Here is a 16478-nt window from a genome sequence, read left to right on the forward strand (position 1 = left end):
GTATCCCCTGGGCATCCTGGCATAGCCAGATGACTTCCGTGCCCCTGTTGCAATAACCACTGCTTCCAAGTCTCTATAGACCACCCCTTGGGTATATCTAATGTAAGTGATATTTATTTTATTTATTTTTTGAGTCAGAGTCTCGCTCTGTCACCCAGGCTAGAGTGTGCTGATGTGATCTTGGCTCACTACAACCTCTGCCTCCTGGGTTCAAGCGATTCTCATGCCTCAGCCTCCCAAGTGGCTAGGACTACAGGCATGCACCATCACGCCCAGCTAATGTTTGTATTTTTTTCAGTAGAGGTGGGGTTTCACCAAGTTGGCCGGGCTGGTCTCAAACTCCCCACCTCGAGTGCTCTGCCCGCCTCGGCCTCCCAAAGTGCTGGGATTACAGGCATGAGCCGTGGTGTCTGGCCCTAATGTGAGTGATCTTTAACACTGAGCACTTGAAAAAGAAAACCCCGAAGAAACCTAATTATTTGATGTCTGGACGACAAGGAAGAAGATAGAAATGGCATCAGATAATAAACAGTGTAAATGTTTATCAGAAAGGGGCTGGTGGTCAGGACAAGTAGGAGGATCGCTTGAGTCCAGGAGTGCATCTCTACAAAAAAGTTAAAGGATTTTTTAACATTGGCCAGGCGTGGTGGCACACATCTGTGATCCCAGCTACTTGGGAGGCTGAGGCAGGAGGATTGCTTGAAGCCCAGGAGGTTGAGGCTGCAGTGAGCTGTGATCAAGCCACTGCACTCCAGCCTGGGTGACACAGCAAAATCCAGTCTCAAAAAATAATAATAATAATATTTTACATAACCAACCACTTCTAAAGATTAAAAAAAACCCCATGATTAAAAACCTCAGGTCCCTCAGGCAATCATACCAGATATCGAAACAAAGCAATAACATAAGGACTGCAGTATATATTTTATTTTTATATTATTTATTTATTCTTTGTTAGTTTGTTTTTGGAGTGTGGGTTTTGTTTTGTTTTTTGATTTTTTTATTTTGTTCTACTCAATTTTATTCTTATTGCTCAGGCTTGAGTGCAATGGCCTGTTCTCAGCTAACTCAACCTCCGCCTCTTGGGTTTGCGTGATGACGGTTCCACGTCATCGGCCCTCCGCCTCTTGGCTTTGGATGATGATGGGTCCACGTCATCGGCCCTCCGCCTCTTGGGTTTGCGTGATGATGGGTCCACGTCATCGGCCCTCCGCCTCTTGGGTGTGGATGATGATGGGTCCACGTCATCGGCCCTCCGCCTCTTGGGTTTGGGCGATGATGGGTCCACGTCATCGGCCCTCCGCCTCTTGGGTGTGGATGATGATGGGTCCACGTCATCGGCCCTCCGCCTCTTGGGTTCGGGCGATGATGGGTCCACGTCATCGGCCCTCGGCCTCCTGGGTTTGGGTGGTTTTTCTGCCTCAGCCTCCTGAGTAGCTAAGGGAGGTGTCTTGAGATGATCATCCGCTGAGGGTGGAGGTGAGGGTGGAGCTGAGGGTGGAGGTGAGGGTGGAGGTGAGGGTGGAGGTGAGGGTGGAGGTGAGGGTGGAGCTGAGGGTGGAGGTGAGGGTGGAGCTGAGGGTGGAGGTGAGGGTGGAGCTGAGGGTGGAGCTGAGGGTGGAGGTGAGGGTGGAGCTGAGGGTGGAGGTGAGGGTGGAGGTGAGGGTGGAGCTGAGGGTGGAGCTGAGGGTGGAGGTGAGGGTGGAAGGGGAGTGATGAGACACTCGGGAGGTGTCTTGAGATTATCATCCGCTGAGGGTGGAGGGGGATAGAGCAGACACTCGGCAGGCCTGTTGAGATTATAATCCGCTGAGGGTGGAGGTGAGGGTGGAGCTGAGGGTGGAGGTGAGGGTGGAGCTGAGGGTGGAGGTGAGGGTGGAGCTGAGGGTGGAGGTGAGGGTGGAGGTGAGGGTGGAGCTGAGGGTGGAGCTGAGGGTGGAGGTGAGGGTGGAAGGGGAGTGATGAGACACTCGGGAGGTGTCTTGAGATTATCATCCGCTGAGGGTGGAGGGGGATAGAGCAGACACTCGGCAGGCCTGTTGAGATGATAATCCGCTGAGGGTGGAGCTGAGGGTGGAGCTGAGGGTGGAAGAAGAGTGATGAGACACTCGGGAGGCGTCTTGAGATTATCATCGGCTGAGGGTGGAAGGGGATGGAGCGGACACTCGGGAGGTGTCTTGAGGCTCAGGGAGTTTTCAGTTATAGAACGTTGTTGAGTTGGAGGAGGTGGCTGGTGGCCCATCCTGTTTTTTAAAGTTTCAGCTGTGAGGTAGGGCCAGTGGGGCAATCCTGAAGAATGACGATGCTCCGCTGCCGCCATTCTGACCTGTAGGGACAAAGGAGGGAATGCTTTCACACATATCCATTTGATGGACAAAATTACCGCCACCAACACAGTCTGCACCTTCTGTTGCTGGTGATAGATTTTTGCACCTTTCCATCCTCCAGGTTTCAAAATAGCAGTATCAGTGTCATAATATCACCCTTCCACTGAGTACTGCCGACAGCTGGGGGGTAAAGAAAAGTCATTGGGACACACTGTTGTCTCCACATGCCACTGTGTCTGTCTGCAAATGTAGGCAGGCTGGGGTCCTGCCCCAGGGAAGACAGAGTCATAACAGAGTAATAAAGAAGCATGTTTGAGACACAGGAGTGTCTATGTCTATCCTCATTCCTCCCTCACAGCCATCACCAGAGCATGTTTCTTGCACCAGGTCAACAGACAGTAAGAGACAGTAAGAGAGGCGTGAAAAGCCCATTGTCCACACATGTTGCAGCGTCTTTTTGGAGAATGTTTTCCAGGCCTTTTATGTTCTGTCTCTGATTCTCAGAACTCTGCAAGGTCAGTGTGACCACCCTGCTCCAAATCTAAGAAAACAGAGGTTTCCAGAGGAAGGAGAAATTGTGCTCAGGGTCACACAGCTTGCAAGAGGCAGAGTGGAAGTTGATTCCAGCTCTGCCTGCAGGCCCCTCTCATTTCCCCTCTGTTTCCCTTCTTGACAAAGGATCTTCTTCACTCTGGAGGTGCCACCCATGAGAACAAAGAGCTCTGGAGAGATGTGCATTCCTGAAGAGCTGCAGGGGAACTGGGAGAGGGTTTTCTGACAGAACAATCTTATCTCAAGAAGTCAGTTAGGCATGGCTATAATATTTCTTTTCACTCCCAGGTAATACCAAATTGTAAGTGCACTAAAACATGAAGAATACTTTTGTCCATGGAAAAATGAGGTGGGAATTCTAAACAAAGCAAGTTTTAAAACTGTGTTTCACTTCAAGTGTACAAGTCCCATCACGTGTAATAGGACTCGGCAGCTTTTGAAGGTACAGAGGCCACACAAGAACCAGCTTAGCTGAGCATCATTTAAGGCCTTCATTTGGAATTGTCCCTGTGGGTAATAAGTTACATTCACTCTTCACTAATTTACAGTCAGGGCCCATTTGCTATTACAAATACGGGACCTCTGACACTTAGAATATTAGATCAGGGGCCCCACTGGGTGGGGATGAAAGTGTTTTTGCACAACACGGTTACCAACAGGGATGGGACTGTGATGCTTGTAGGCAGCCTTTCTCTCTGCCATCTCCCTCTGCAGGGCTTGAGCACAGAGCTGTAGGGAGAAAAATGTATCCAGGTCCGGACCTGGCAGACTATGTCCAAAAGCAAGGAAAACAAGCAAACTTACCCAGTTGCAAAGAGGCTTTCTTGCAGAAGGGGGGATCTGAAAAAGCCAACACATGAGAAATTGAATGTTGAGAGAGTCTAAGGGCCGTGGCATCATCTGCATCAGCACTGAACTATCCTGCAACTGCGGGGAGGAAGCTCCTTACTTTGCATTTGTGGTAGTCCTCTGCCCGCCGCTGCAACTCTTGCGCAGGTTGATACGTTTTCCTATGGATTACAATCACTTTCATCAGATAAAGCACCACTTTCAGGATGATTTTAAATAATCTGCCATATTTCTGTTATCCTCACAACTGTACCCTTACACAATCTATCTATACCTAGAAAACGTATTTCAGATGGCTATAAGAGTACAGTCTGAGCCGGTCACAGTGGCTGACGCCTGTAATCCCAGCACTCTGGGAGGGCGAGGCGGATGGATCACGAGGTCAGGAGATTGAGACCATTGTGGCTAATATGGTGAAACCCCTTCTCTACTAAAAATACAAAAAATTAGCCAGGCGTGGTGGCAGGCACCTGTAATCCCAGCTACTCGGGAGGCTGAGGCAGGGGAATCACTTGAACCTGGGAGGCGGAGGTTGCAGTGAGCCAAGATCACATCATTGCACTCCAGCCTGGGTGACACAGCGAGACTCCATCTCAGAAAAACAAAAACAAAAACAAAAAAACTGTACAGTCTGATCCAAACTGTTGCTATATTGATTCCTCCTCTTGCTTACTGCCTGCTGACTTCTGAGATGATAGTTTCCTTCCCCATTCTCAGTATATCCCTAATTCATCCTTCACTGAGCATCTTTTCTCATAAAGCTGTATTCTCTTTGTATTAATATCCTCACCGTGTTTCACAGGGCAGAAACAGCTGGGCTTATAAACAGGCATAGTCCTTTTGAAGGATGTGGTTGATCCTACAACAACACACTTTCCTAAGGATGACAACAACTCACCCCCCCCCAGAATGGCTGGTATGAACCGAGTTTCCACACAGTCTAGCTGGCAATGGGGTCAGGAGACGTTTTGCTACTTCACATCTTTTGGTCACTGGTAAATATTAAGGTACTTTGTTTTCTGTTTTGTGAACTCTCTCTCTCTCTCACGATATGTCTTCTGACCATTTGTTTCTATTTCTGCATTTACTGGGTCTAAACATTGTACAAAGGTTAAAAACAACACTCCAATGGGCGTTTCCCAGGAGGGTGGGGTTCAGTTTCTGAACTCACTTGTAGGTGTGTATTTCTTTCGTATCCAATTTCCCATTTTCCTCTGCCTCTGATACCTACCTCTCCTTTTCTGCATGCTCACATTCTTTCATGCTTAGTTTCCTCAGATTAGAAGGGAGAGAAATGCACACACATGATCCACCAGCCCGTGTGGGATTCCCTCTGCCCTTCTGGCATCTGAAGGCTGTGATTCAAAGATCCCCCCTGCAACCTTTCCACAAATGAACCAACTGATTCTCACAACCGAAGGGAGAATTGATACCTCCCATTGAGGGACAAAAAAAAGTCACACTCTGGCCTGCTGGCAAGTCACCTGTCATTTCCAGCTCATCTTCATAGTTCCATAGTTAGTCCTATTCTTTAGTAAATATAAAGACTATTAAAAGCTTCTATGAGGTGCACTATGTGTGTTTCTGGGGTCAGTCTTGTGCTTGACACAGCGAAAGCTCATTTTAGTTCAGTGTGAAAAACCAGACCTCACCAATTCATCACAACTAACTCCATCGGAAGCAGAGGATTGCTCCTCATCTGACTCCTCCTGTGTGAGACCTGATTCTCAGTCAGAGGCTGATGCCGGAACTGAGACCATCAGCCATAGAGAGATCCTTCCAGAATATGGTGTCATTAACCCCGCAGTTCACTACTGCACTTTGCCATGATTCAGGACTGGAACTCTTGTCATCGACTTTAAAGATCCTGGTTGAGAGAAAAGGCAATCTGAATGCTGGGCGCATCTATTGAATTACAAATGATTGGAATGGCTCCTAAGTCAGGGTGTTATGTCCTGAAAATAGGTGACAATGGCAAACCATCCACCCTGGTGTTGACTGAGTTTAACAAGGTTCAGTTCACAGAGATTGAGGGCAGAAAAAGGAAACGGCCTAAAAAGGGTAAGTTTGCTGTGTTGCCCTCACACCACTTGATTCATGGTCCTGATCCTAAGGATCTCACCTGATACTTGGTTTTATAGGAAGGATGTGTAAAATTCCCAGAACGCTAGGAAACAGGGATGAAAACACTTCAAAGAGAAAGTTAATCAACTTGTTTCTGACCACAGGGCATCCTTCAGCACATGCTGTCTGGAGTGGCCTCCAACAAGGAGTGTGTGGTGAGGTGCTGAGAATGCAATGGGAGCAGGGTCCTGTCCCCACGCTAAAGAAGCTCACAGTTTAATGCAAATGAGAAGCCAGTGAGGACATCACTACTCCTGCTGTGCACTTGGGAACTAGAAACACAAAACCTGACTCTGGAGGGAAGCTAAGGAAGCATTCTACTCTTGAGTTGGCATAAGTGCATCTGAAGCTTCTGATCTCCGATGAGAACAATGGGGGACACCCAACAGAATATAAAACCCATGATTGAATACATCAAATTGCTAACATGGCAGTAAACAGACATGAGGTGAAGATGGAGAAGAAGGAAACCCAGGACGAAAGTCAGCCTCGCATTTGGAACCCATTTCCCTGAGTTTCATTGCTGAATTCCAGAAGGAACTACTGAGATGCAAAGAAGCACAGCAGCTTTTGCACACATGCATGGGATTAGATGGAAAACAAGTGGATTGAGGGTCTGCCAATGAAAGCGACCCATACTGAAGTCCACTGGCTCTGGTTGAGACCCAGAAGAGTCATGCATCAGAATAGAGGTGGACAGGAAATACCCTGGCCTTTGTAGGGACTGAGCCTGCACCGACGACCTCAATTGCAGCCTGTATGGAGGACCCCTGACCATCCCCCAGAAGTAGACTCCCATCTCTTCTGCAGCAAGATAACATGCTACTAGGCCTCAATTCATTGCTAAATATTTTGTAACAAGTATCTCACTTTTAACAAAGAAAGATCAGTCATATGGCAGCAAAATACAATGTAATATGACCAAAACATGAAAGACTGTGAAAATGAATCTGGAGGTGACCCAAGCATTGAATTCAACAATCCAGGCTGGGTGTGGTGGCTCACACTGGGAGGCTGAGGTAGGCAGATCACCTGAGGTCAGGAGTTCAAGACTAGCCTGGCCAACAGGGTGAACCCCTGTCTCTACTAAAATTACAAAAATTGGGCTGGGCACGGTGGCTCATGCCTGTAATCCTAGCACATTGGGAGGCCGAGGTGTGCGGATCATGATGTCAGGAGTTCTAGACCAGCTTGGCCAATATGGTGAAACCCCGCCTCTACTAAAAATACAAAAATTATCCGGGCATGGTGGCATATGCTTGTAGTCCCAGCTACTCAAGAGGCTGAGGGATAAGAATCACTTGAACCTGGGAGGTGGAGGTTGCAGCGAGCCAAGATCATGCCACTGCACTCTAGCCTGGGTGACAGAGTGAGGCTCTGTCTCAAAAAAAAAAAAAAAAAAAAAAAAATTGGCCAAATGTGGTGGCACACACCTGTAATCCAAGCTACTCGGGAAGCTGAGGCAGAATTGCTTCAAACTGGGAGGCAGAGGTTGCAGTGAGCCAAGATTGCACCATAGCACTCCAGCCTGGGCGACAGAGCGAGACTCTATCTCAAAATTAAAAAAAAAAAAAGGCTGGCTGTGGTGGCTCATGCCTCTAATCCCAGCACTTTGGGAGGCTGAGGCAGGTGGATTACCTGAGGTCAGAAGTTCGAGACCAGCGTGGACAACATGGTGAAACCCCATCTCTAGTAAAAATACAAAAATTAGCTGGGCGTGGTGGTGGGCACCTGTAATCCCAGCTACTTGGGAGGCTGAGGCAGGAGAATCGCTTGAACCCAAAAGGCAGTGAGCTGAGATTGTGCCATTGCACTACAGCCTGGGCAACAACAGCAAAGCTCCATCTCAGGAAAAAAAAAAAAAAAAAAAAGAGAGAGAGAAAGGAAAACCAATGCCAGTACTAGCAACTCCTCTTCCCCCGAAAAAATGACAAACAAGAATGTAGGAAGGGAAAGGAATTATACAGCTTAAACTAATGAAGCAGAAAGGACAAACTCAATTTTGAACCCACTGAATTTGCCACAAATATTGTAGAAAATATTCTCAAGGACTTTACAGTTGTCTACTTTGATTGGCACATGGTTCATACAACAGTATTTGTGTCAAGGCACATCTTACTGTTTTTTGGCGGTCTTCCTCTTTCCATTGATTTTGTCATGATGGTTGATTTTCGGTGTCACCTTCATCTTATGGATTTTATCTCTAACTTTTCTTTTCACATGTCTCCGTAGAGTAATGGCGTCTTTCCGGCCAATTTTATTTCCTGGAAAGGAAGAAACTCTTTTCTTTGTGTGCATACAAATGGACCTCAGCCCTTGGTGAGAGTGAGGAGAGGAGAAGGTGAGAAACCTGAGGGCAAGAAGCTGTTCTTTCCCTTTCCAGGGCAAACTCATTTCCACACTATGGGGACTCCAACAGAGCCATACCTTCCTGTCTACGGCGGTTGGACCTCCTGGCTCTCTGCTGTACATCTGTGGATCCATCATGTCCATTTTCAGACTGGAAGATAGTCTTCAGGAAAGACAACTAGGAAATAATAATATAAGAATGACGGCTGGGCACGGTGGCTCATGCGTATAATCCCAGTACTTTGGGAGGCCGAGGCAGGTGGATCACGGGGTCAGGAGTTCAAGACCAGCCTGGCCAAGATGGTGAAACCCCGTCTCTACTAAAAATACAAAAATTAGCCAGGCATGGCAGCGGGGCCTGTAATCCGAGCTACTCGGGAGGCTGAGGCAGAGAACCGTTTGAAGCTGGGAGGCGGAGGTTGCAGTGAGCCGAGATCACACCACTGCACTCCAGCCTGAGGGACAGAATGAGACTCTGTCACACACACACACACACACACACACAGACACACACACACACACACAAGAATGACATGAGGCTGGCACGGTGGCTCACTCCTGTAATCCCAGCACTTTGGGAGGCCGAGGCAGGCAGATCACCTGAGGTCGGGAGTTTGAGACCAGCCTCACCAACATGGAGAAATGCTGTCTCTGCTAAAAATACAAAATTAGCCAGGCATGGTGGTGCATGCCTGTAATCCCAGCTAGTCGGGAGGCTGAGGCAGGAGAATCACTTGAACCCAGCAGGAAAAGGTTGTGGTGAGCTGAGATTGTGCCATTGCACTCCAACCTGGGCAACAAAATTGAAACTCTGTCTCAAAAAAAAAAAAAAAAAAAATAGGCCAGGTGCGGTAGCTCACGCCTGTAATCCCAGCACTTTGAGAGGCTGAGGCGGGTGAATCACAAGGTCAAGAGATGGAGACCATCCTGGGCAACATGGTGAAACCCCGTCTCTACTAAAAATACAAAACTTAGCTGAGCATGGTGGCGCACGCCTGTAGTCCCAGCTACTTGGGAGGCTGAGGCAAGAGAACTGCTTGAACTCAGGAGGCAGAGGTTGCAGTGAGCCAAGATCCCACCACTGCACTCCAGCCTGGTGACAGAGTGAGACTCCGTCTCAAAAAAAAAAAAAAATGACATGAATATACTTCACACAACGGAACTGTACACTTCAACACGGTTAGATGGTAATTATCATCTTATAAGTATTTTACCACAGGTTAACATGTTTCACAACTTGAAAAGGAAGTAATTACCTTCAGCTCTCTGAGTTCTAGAATTTGTAACATTTCACCCCCTGCTCCTTCCTGATCTGCACTGGAGCATCTTCCTTCTGTCCCTGCTCTACTCAGAGTTCACTTTGCCTTCCCTCACATCAGCTTCATTGAGGCTGGTTTGAACTTAACGCAAAACATTCTCACTAATGACTGAATTCCCACCAAGATTTCCATATTATCACAGTATGCTTTTAATCTTCGAAGATATTAAATATTTGTTCTCATCATAGCTAAAATGCAATGCAAATCCCATCTCAGATGTGGGTCAGATACCTATGAATCTCCTGAGGTAGTCATTGAAATGACTTTTTTCTTGAGACGGAGTGTCACTCTCAACCATGCTGAAGTGCAGTGGCGCTACCGTGGCTCACGGCAACCTCCACCTCCCAGATTCAAGCGATTCTTGTGCCTCGGCCTCCCAAGTAGCTGGGATTACAGGTGCCCGCTACCATGCCTGGCTAATTTTTGTCTTTTTAGTAGAGATGGGGTTTCACCATGTTGGCCCATCTGGTCTTGAACTCCTGACCTCAAGTGATCCATCTGCCTCAGCCTCCCAAAGTGCTGGGATTACAGGCATGAGCCACCACACCTGGCCTGAAATAATATCTTTCAAATTCTTTGTAGAATTTGTTTTTTCCTGATTTCTGCACATAGGATAAAAAAAAAATCATGTACTAGGATTTCAAGAGAAGCAATGGGTAATCTAAAAAGATGAAAAGAGCAACCACGTCAATCCCACAGCTACTGCTAGATTTCATAGGAAAGGTAGCTGGCCCAGTTTGGAGCTAGGAGAAATGTCAAACACATGAAGAAATGAGAAGCAAAGAAATGCCATCACGCATGAATGCTTCATGGCACCCATGATGTCCCTGCTTAGGAGGTAATGGTATAGATGACTAGATGACAAGGACAAAGATGAGAGGTGCGAAGTTGTCCAAGTCCAACAACTCAACTGAACTTTCCTAAATGGAATTGTTAAAAAGTGGTAAATTTAAAAACTTCCCCTGGCTCACGTGGTGGCTCACGCTTGTAATCCCAGCACTTTGGGAGGCTGAGGCGGGTGGATCATTTGAGGTCGGGTTTTGAGACTAGCCTGGCCAACATGGTAAAACCCCGACTCTACTAAAAATACAAAAATTAGCTGGGCATGGTGGTGGGCACCTGTAATCCCAGCTACTTGAGAGGCTGAGGCAGGGGAATCACTTGAAGCCAGGAGGTGGAGGTTGCAGTGAGCTGAGGTCACACCATTATACTCCAGCCTGGGCAACAGAGGGAGACTCGTCTTGGGGGTGAGAAAAGAGAAAAAAAAAAAAAAGCTTCCTCCAATTTATACCGAAAATTCTCTGTTCAGGACTAAGTGGCATAGAGAATGTTAAATGTGCCTAGATATCTTCATAACTCATATATTTTCTGTTTTCTACATATCTTGAAAGGCAGATAATTATCTAGGTGGTAAAACTGAAACATACTTCCTCTTCCCTTGAATATAAAAAAGCATTGTGGTATTAGTACTTTTATCTTGGATCATTGTTCAGAAGGAGGTTCAGCCCCCAGACAACCACATTTTTACTGTCATGAATGGCAAGACAAAATGTAGAGCTCAACTTCCCCAAAGGAAAAAAGGCTCGAAAGACAAATTATGGCACAACTTAGCAGCCAAATTCTTACCAAGTACAGACTTTTGACATACTGATCTCTCTCCAGTTGCAAGTGGGAACATGCACTTTGAATGATGTCATTCAAAATTACCCTGCCCAGACACACTTTTCATTGCTTCTCTTGGAGGGCAGTTCTAAGAGATTCTCTGGGGCTTTCTCTGCATCATGAGACGCAGTGCAGTTCTGCCCTTCACCTTCCGGCAGTTTGTCACCTCGTCCCTATGACCTCAGAGGAACTTTGTCTCAGGCCAATTGTTTGTTCCTTGGGCCCTTTCATTTCCCCTAAAAATCATCTGCTGCCCCTCTAAATGGCCTACATCTCCATCTATCTCCCTCTCCCATCAGAAGAGGGTGCTCTTTAAGCATCAACCATCCAGCCCTTCTAGCCGTCTCATTTTTCAGTTGGTTCCCATGTTTATGCCTGTTCTATGTTTTTCTTTTCCTGTTAAGCTGTCTGTTCTCAGCTCATTTCTGCAGTGAATCTTCAGAGAGGAGACTGGAAGCTTACCTTCCACCCATACGATAGAACTATAAAGCAGAAGAGTTTAGAAAGAATTTCCTATTTAAGTGACGAAACCTCATACTCCATTTGTGACAAATAGCACAAAGGTTAAAAAAACTTATTTTTGACCAAAAGCTCTGTTGACATTCTATTAAAAAAACACTGACCTATTTAATTTTCATAATGTAAATGGCAGATATTTTCATAATTCTTATGCTAATAAATCATTTCCCTGATTTTTTGGGTAAAACCACATATTCATAATGAAGTCCAGAAACGTGAATTGTTTTATATAATTTATTCTTATTTGTGATTACAAGTATACCTCTACAGAAAGTTAGTATACTCACCCAAAGGTAAACTGTCCAGAGGGTAATGACAACTTTATAACTTCTCAGAAATTCAATAATGATACCTAACCAAGGACTTCCACCAAAGTCAGTCCCACGATGATGATGGTCAGCCAGAATATTGATAACCTGGAATAATAATAGTTGAAATAATGAAAAGGTCAATGACACTGACAATATTTCACTCAGAAAGAATCATCCTTAGAAACCGTCAACCTCCTCCAAAAGGTAACCACATCCCTCAGATATCACTGTGGGATTCCACTGCTACAAAAAAGAACAGAAGTTAGAAGTCACATGTTTTTCAGATGGCTGGTAGTGTTTTTAGGCATTGCAAATGTGGGGTGTTGTCTTTCTTGGTATAAAGCAGGGATATCCAATCTTTTGACTTCCCTGCCTATATTAAAAGAAGCAAAGTTGTCTTGAGCCACACATAACATACACTAACACTAACAATAGCTGATGATCTAAAAAAAACCTCTTTTTTTTTTGAGACAGAGTTCCACTCCACTCAGTCGCCCAGGCTGGAGTGCAGTGGTGCAATCTCGGCTCACTGCAAACTCCAGCTCCTGGGCTCAAGCCATTCTCCTCCCTCAGCCTCCCGAGTAGCTGAGATTACAGGTCTCTGCCACCATGCCCGACTAATTTTTGTATTTTTAGTAGAGATGAGGTTTCACCATGTTGGCCAGTCTGGCCTTGAACTCCTGACAGGCGATCTGCCTGCCTCGGCCTCCCAAAGTGCTGGGATTACAGGTGTGAGCCACCGTGCCCGGCCATTTTTTTGTTTTTGTTTTGGTTTGTTGTTTTTGAGATGGGGTCTCACTCTGTCACCCAGGCTGGAGTGCAGTGGTGTGCTCTCGGCTCACTGCAACCTCTGCCTCTCAGGTTCAAGTGATTCTCCTGCCTCAGCCTCCTGAGTAGCTGGGAGTACAGGTGCCTGACAGTGCACTCAGCAAATTTTTGTATTTTCTGTGGAGATGGGGTTTTGCCATGTTGGCCAGGGTGGTCTCGAACTCCTGACCTCAGGTAATCTGCCCGCCTCAGCCTCCCAAAGCGCTGGGATTACAGGCATGAGCCACTGTACCTGGCCAAAATCTCCTAACGTTTTAAGAAAGTTTACAAATTTGTGTTGAACTGCATTCAAAACTGTCCTGGGCCACATGCAGCCCGTCACTCATGGCTAAGACAAGCTAAGTATAAAGTAATTATCTTATCTTTTCTTTTCTGTTTTGAGACAAAGTTTTGCTCTGTCACCCAGGCTAGATTGCAGTGGCATGATCTCAGCTCACTGCAACCTCCGCCTCCCGGGTTCAAGCGATTCTCCTGCCTCAGCTACTGAGTAACTGGGATTACAGGTGCCTGCCACCACGCTCGGCTAATTTTTGTATTTTTAGTAGAAACAGGGTTTCACCATCTTGGCCAGGCTGGTCTCCAACTCCTGACCTCATGATCCACCTGCCTCGGCCTCCCAAAGTGCTGGGAATACAGGTGTGAGCCACTGCACCTGGCCAGTAGTTATCTTTTCTTTAAAGTTATTTACTTGTTTTTTAAATTGATGTATAGCATTGGATGCATTTATTATATATCACATGGTAAAAGAATCCCTCTAAATAATACTTCTCTCTTGGATTATATGAATCTTTGTCATTTAAATCTCAGCATAAGTAAAAAAAAAACACACAATGAAGAGATTACTTCATTCACAAATAAGTATCAAATTTTAGTGCTTAAAAATTAACAAAGTTCAGACAGCTTGTGATAACATTTCTACATGGATTCCTCAATTAACTATATATTCTTGAAAACATCTCAATTTTAAATGTTTCTTTCAAGATGGTGAATTAAACAGAGATAGCCCTTCAACAGGTTGAACTCAGCATATGCTGAGTCTGAAATGGAAATGATGGAGTTAGAGAACCATACAACAACGGTAATGATTTCAGAAACATGGTGTTGAGCAGAACAAAGCAGACACAAAAGAGTACCTATGGCATGGCATGCGTCTGTATACGCGAAATTCCAGAATAAGCAAGCTAACCTATGATAAGAAAGAGACCGGCTGGGAAGAGTGAGAGTTCACTTTCTGGGGTGACATAATAGTGTAGATCTTGGCTGGGCACGGTGGTTCACGCCTGTAATCCCAACGCTTTGGGAGGCCGAGGCGGGCGGATCACCTGAGGTCGGGAGATCAAAACCAGCCTGACCAACATGGAGAAACCCTATCTCTACTAAAAATACAAAATTAGCTGGGAGTGGTGGCACATGTCTGTAATCCCAGCCACTCGAGAGGCTGAGGCAGGAGAATCGCTCGAACCTGGGAAGCAGAGGTTGCGGTGAGCTGATATTGCCCCATTGCACTCCAGCCTGGGCAACAAGGGAGAAACTGTCTCAAAAAAATAAATAAATAAATAAAATAATGTGGATCTTGAAAGGGGGTTGGTTTATGCTGGTGTATGTACTTTCCAAAGTTAGTAAACTTACACTTAAGGTTATATATTTTGGCCAGGCGCGGTGGCCCACGCCTGTAATCCCAGCACTGGGAGGCTGAGGCAGGCGGATCACGAGGTCAAGAGATGGAGACTATCCTGGCGAACATGGTGAAACCCCGTCTCTACTAAAAATACAAAAATTAGCCAGGCGTGGTGGTCTACTAAAAATACAAAAATTAGCCAGGCATTGTAATCTGAGCTACTCAGGAGGCTGAGGCAGGACAATTGCTTGAACCCCAGAAGCGGAGGTTACAGTGAGCCGAGATCTTGCCACTGCACTCCAGCCTGGGCGACAGAGTGAGACTCTGTCTTAAAAAAAAAAAAAAAAAAAAGTCATCAAACCAGATGACACAAATCAAATGACATTTCACTTTGTTTTGGTCCATTTTGTTTGTTAGAGACAAGAGTGCAGCGGGGCCATCTCGGCTCACTGCAACGTCCAGCTCCTGGGCCCAAGCGATCCTCTCACCTCAGCCTCTCCAGTAACTGGGATAACAGGTACACACCACCAGACCCAACTAATCTCTTTTGGAATTTTTTGTAGAGATGGGGTTTCGCTATGATGCCCTGGCTAGTCTTCAACTCCTGGACTCAAGTGATCTGCCCACCTCGGCCCCCTAAAGTGCTGGGATTACAGGCCTGAGCTGTGTAATTTCATGCCGCGTGACACAGCCCAGTAAAAAGGAAGAAACCCCACGGGTCCAGCGTCTACTCACAGAGATGCACTGATGGCTGATAAATTCCAGCAGGAGCCAAAAGAGGAGCCAAAAGAGCATCCACCGCACCCGCATGTCCTGGTCCTTTCAGGGCGCCCTGAGGCGGCCAGGACAGAGGTGGAGGTGGCTTAGGGCAGGGGGGAGGGAAGGGGACGGGGACCGGGCCGGGATCTGAGTTGGGGAGGGGGAGGGGAAGGGGAGGGGAAGGGGGGAAGTAAGGGAAGGGAAAGGAGGAGAAGGGGGCTGTTGGGCACCTGGAGGAGGAGGAGAAGAAGAAAGGGTCTGGGAAAGGATCCGGTTCAAATTAAGTACTCAAGCGCTGGTGGAAGGCTTAGCTACAGGTCACGGAGAAGATCAGGGAAGCAACAGGACACGCGGGGCAAGGGAGCGTGAGGCTTAGGAGCAATTAGAGGGAGACAAAAAGGTTCTGCTATCCACCAAACCTTCTTCGGTCTGGGCCCTCCCTTAGCAACCCTGGGGCTTTATACTCCCTCTCCACCAATCCCTGATGACCCCGGTGGTGCCTCACAATGGATAATGCCAAGTAGCGCCCGCATCATTCCAATGACCCCTCCCCCATCTCAGTCTCCCACACTCCTCGCAAGGACAGGTCCTCTCTGGAACCTTCACAAACCTGATTTCTGGTCCTCCCCAACCAGCTCCCTGTCCCTGCTTCTGGGCGCTCCTTCCTTCCTGAGCTCCCAGGGTTCCTCAAGGTCACTTTTGGCGACAAAACATAAAAAACAAATGATGGCAGGATGGCAGGAAGAACCTCATACCCAAGCAGAGTGCCAGGTTTTATAGCCTCCGCTCAGCCATTCATATCCTAAGCAACAAAGCATCAGCAGGATACGGAAGGTCCCGATAGTAAACCATCTCCATCACATCCATGTAGCCATCCGCCCATCAACCTGTATCTCAGGAACAAATGTACATACATTCATTTTAAGCATGCATGGTACATTTACAAAAATTAACCTGACTTATTTTGTTCCAGCAAATCTCAATATATTTGAGAGCAATCAAATCACACAGCATGTTTCTGATCATATAACTGTGCTAGAAGTCAATGATTAAAAGCTAATTCAAAATTATTATTTGCTTGGAAATTCAAAGTGCCCTTATAAGACATAAACATAAGAAAGAATCCAAAATGAAACAAGATTGCCTTTCAACTCAATGATAAGATCATAACATGGCAATAAAATGTCTCCCTCTGGCCTGGGAATTCCTCTTTGTGGCACAAGGTTGTGTGATCTCAAATCACCCGTAACCCACCTAGACA

The 16478-nt window shown here is 46.5% G+C and overlaps 1 protein-coding gene across 3 annotated transcripts; it reads right to left on the reverse strand.

Moving 5' to 3' along the window:
• Nucleotides 1-909: 909 nt before the first annotated feature.
• Nucleotides 910-15648, reverse strand: LOC129135381 (nuclear pore complex-interacting protein family member B12-like). 3 transcript variants are annotated; one of them, XM_063796753.1, is made up of 8 exons: nucleotides 15448-15648; nucleotides 15194-15290; nucleotides 11989-12117; nucleotides 8280-8379; nucleotides 7972-8116; nucleotides 3829-3889; nucleotides 3684-3719; nucleotides 910-2326 (listed from the first exon to the last, which is right to left on the reverse strand). In XM_063796753.1, the coding sequence occupies exons 2-8, from the start codon at nucleotides 15266-15268 to the stop codon at nucleotides 1064-1066; spliced, it is 1809 nt and encodes a 602-aa protein (XP_063652823.1). In that variant the 5' UTR covers nucleotides 15269-15290; nucleotides 15448-15648; the 3' UTR covers nucleotides 910-1063. The 3 variants fall into 3 exon arrangements, with proteins under 3 accessions (XP_063652823.1, XP_063652824.1, XP_063652822.1); XM_063796754.1 differs by lacking the exon at nucleotides 15448-15648 and having other exon boundaries at nucleotides 910-1821; nucleotides 2080-2326; nucleotides 15194-15361; XM_063796752.1 differs by lacking the exon at nucleotides 15448-15648 and having other exon boundaries at nucleotides 15194-15361.
• Nucleotides 15649-16478: the final 830 nt, after the last annotated feature.

This window comes from Pan troglodytes, chromosome 18, assembly GCF_028858775.2.
Source record: "Pan troglodytes isolate AG18354 chromosome 18, NHGRI_mPanTro3-v2.0_pri, whole genome shotgun sequence".
Taxonomy (NCBI): Eukaryota; Metazoa; Chordata; class Mammalia; order Primates; family Hominidae; genus Pan; species Pan troglodytes.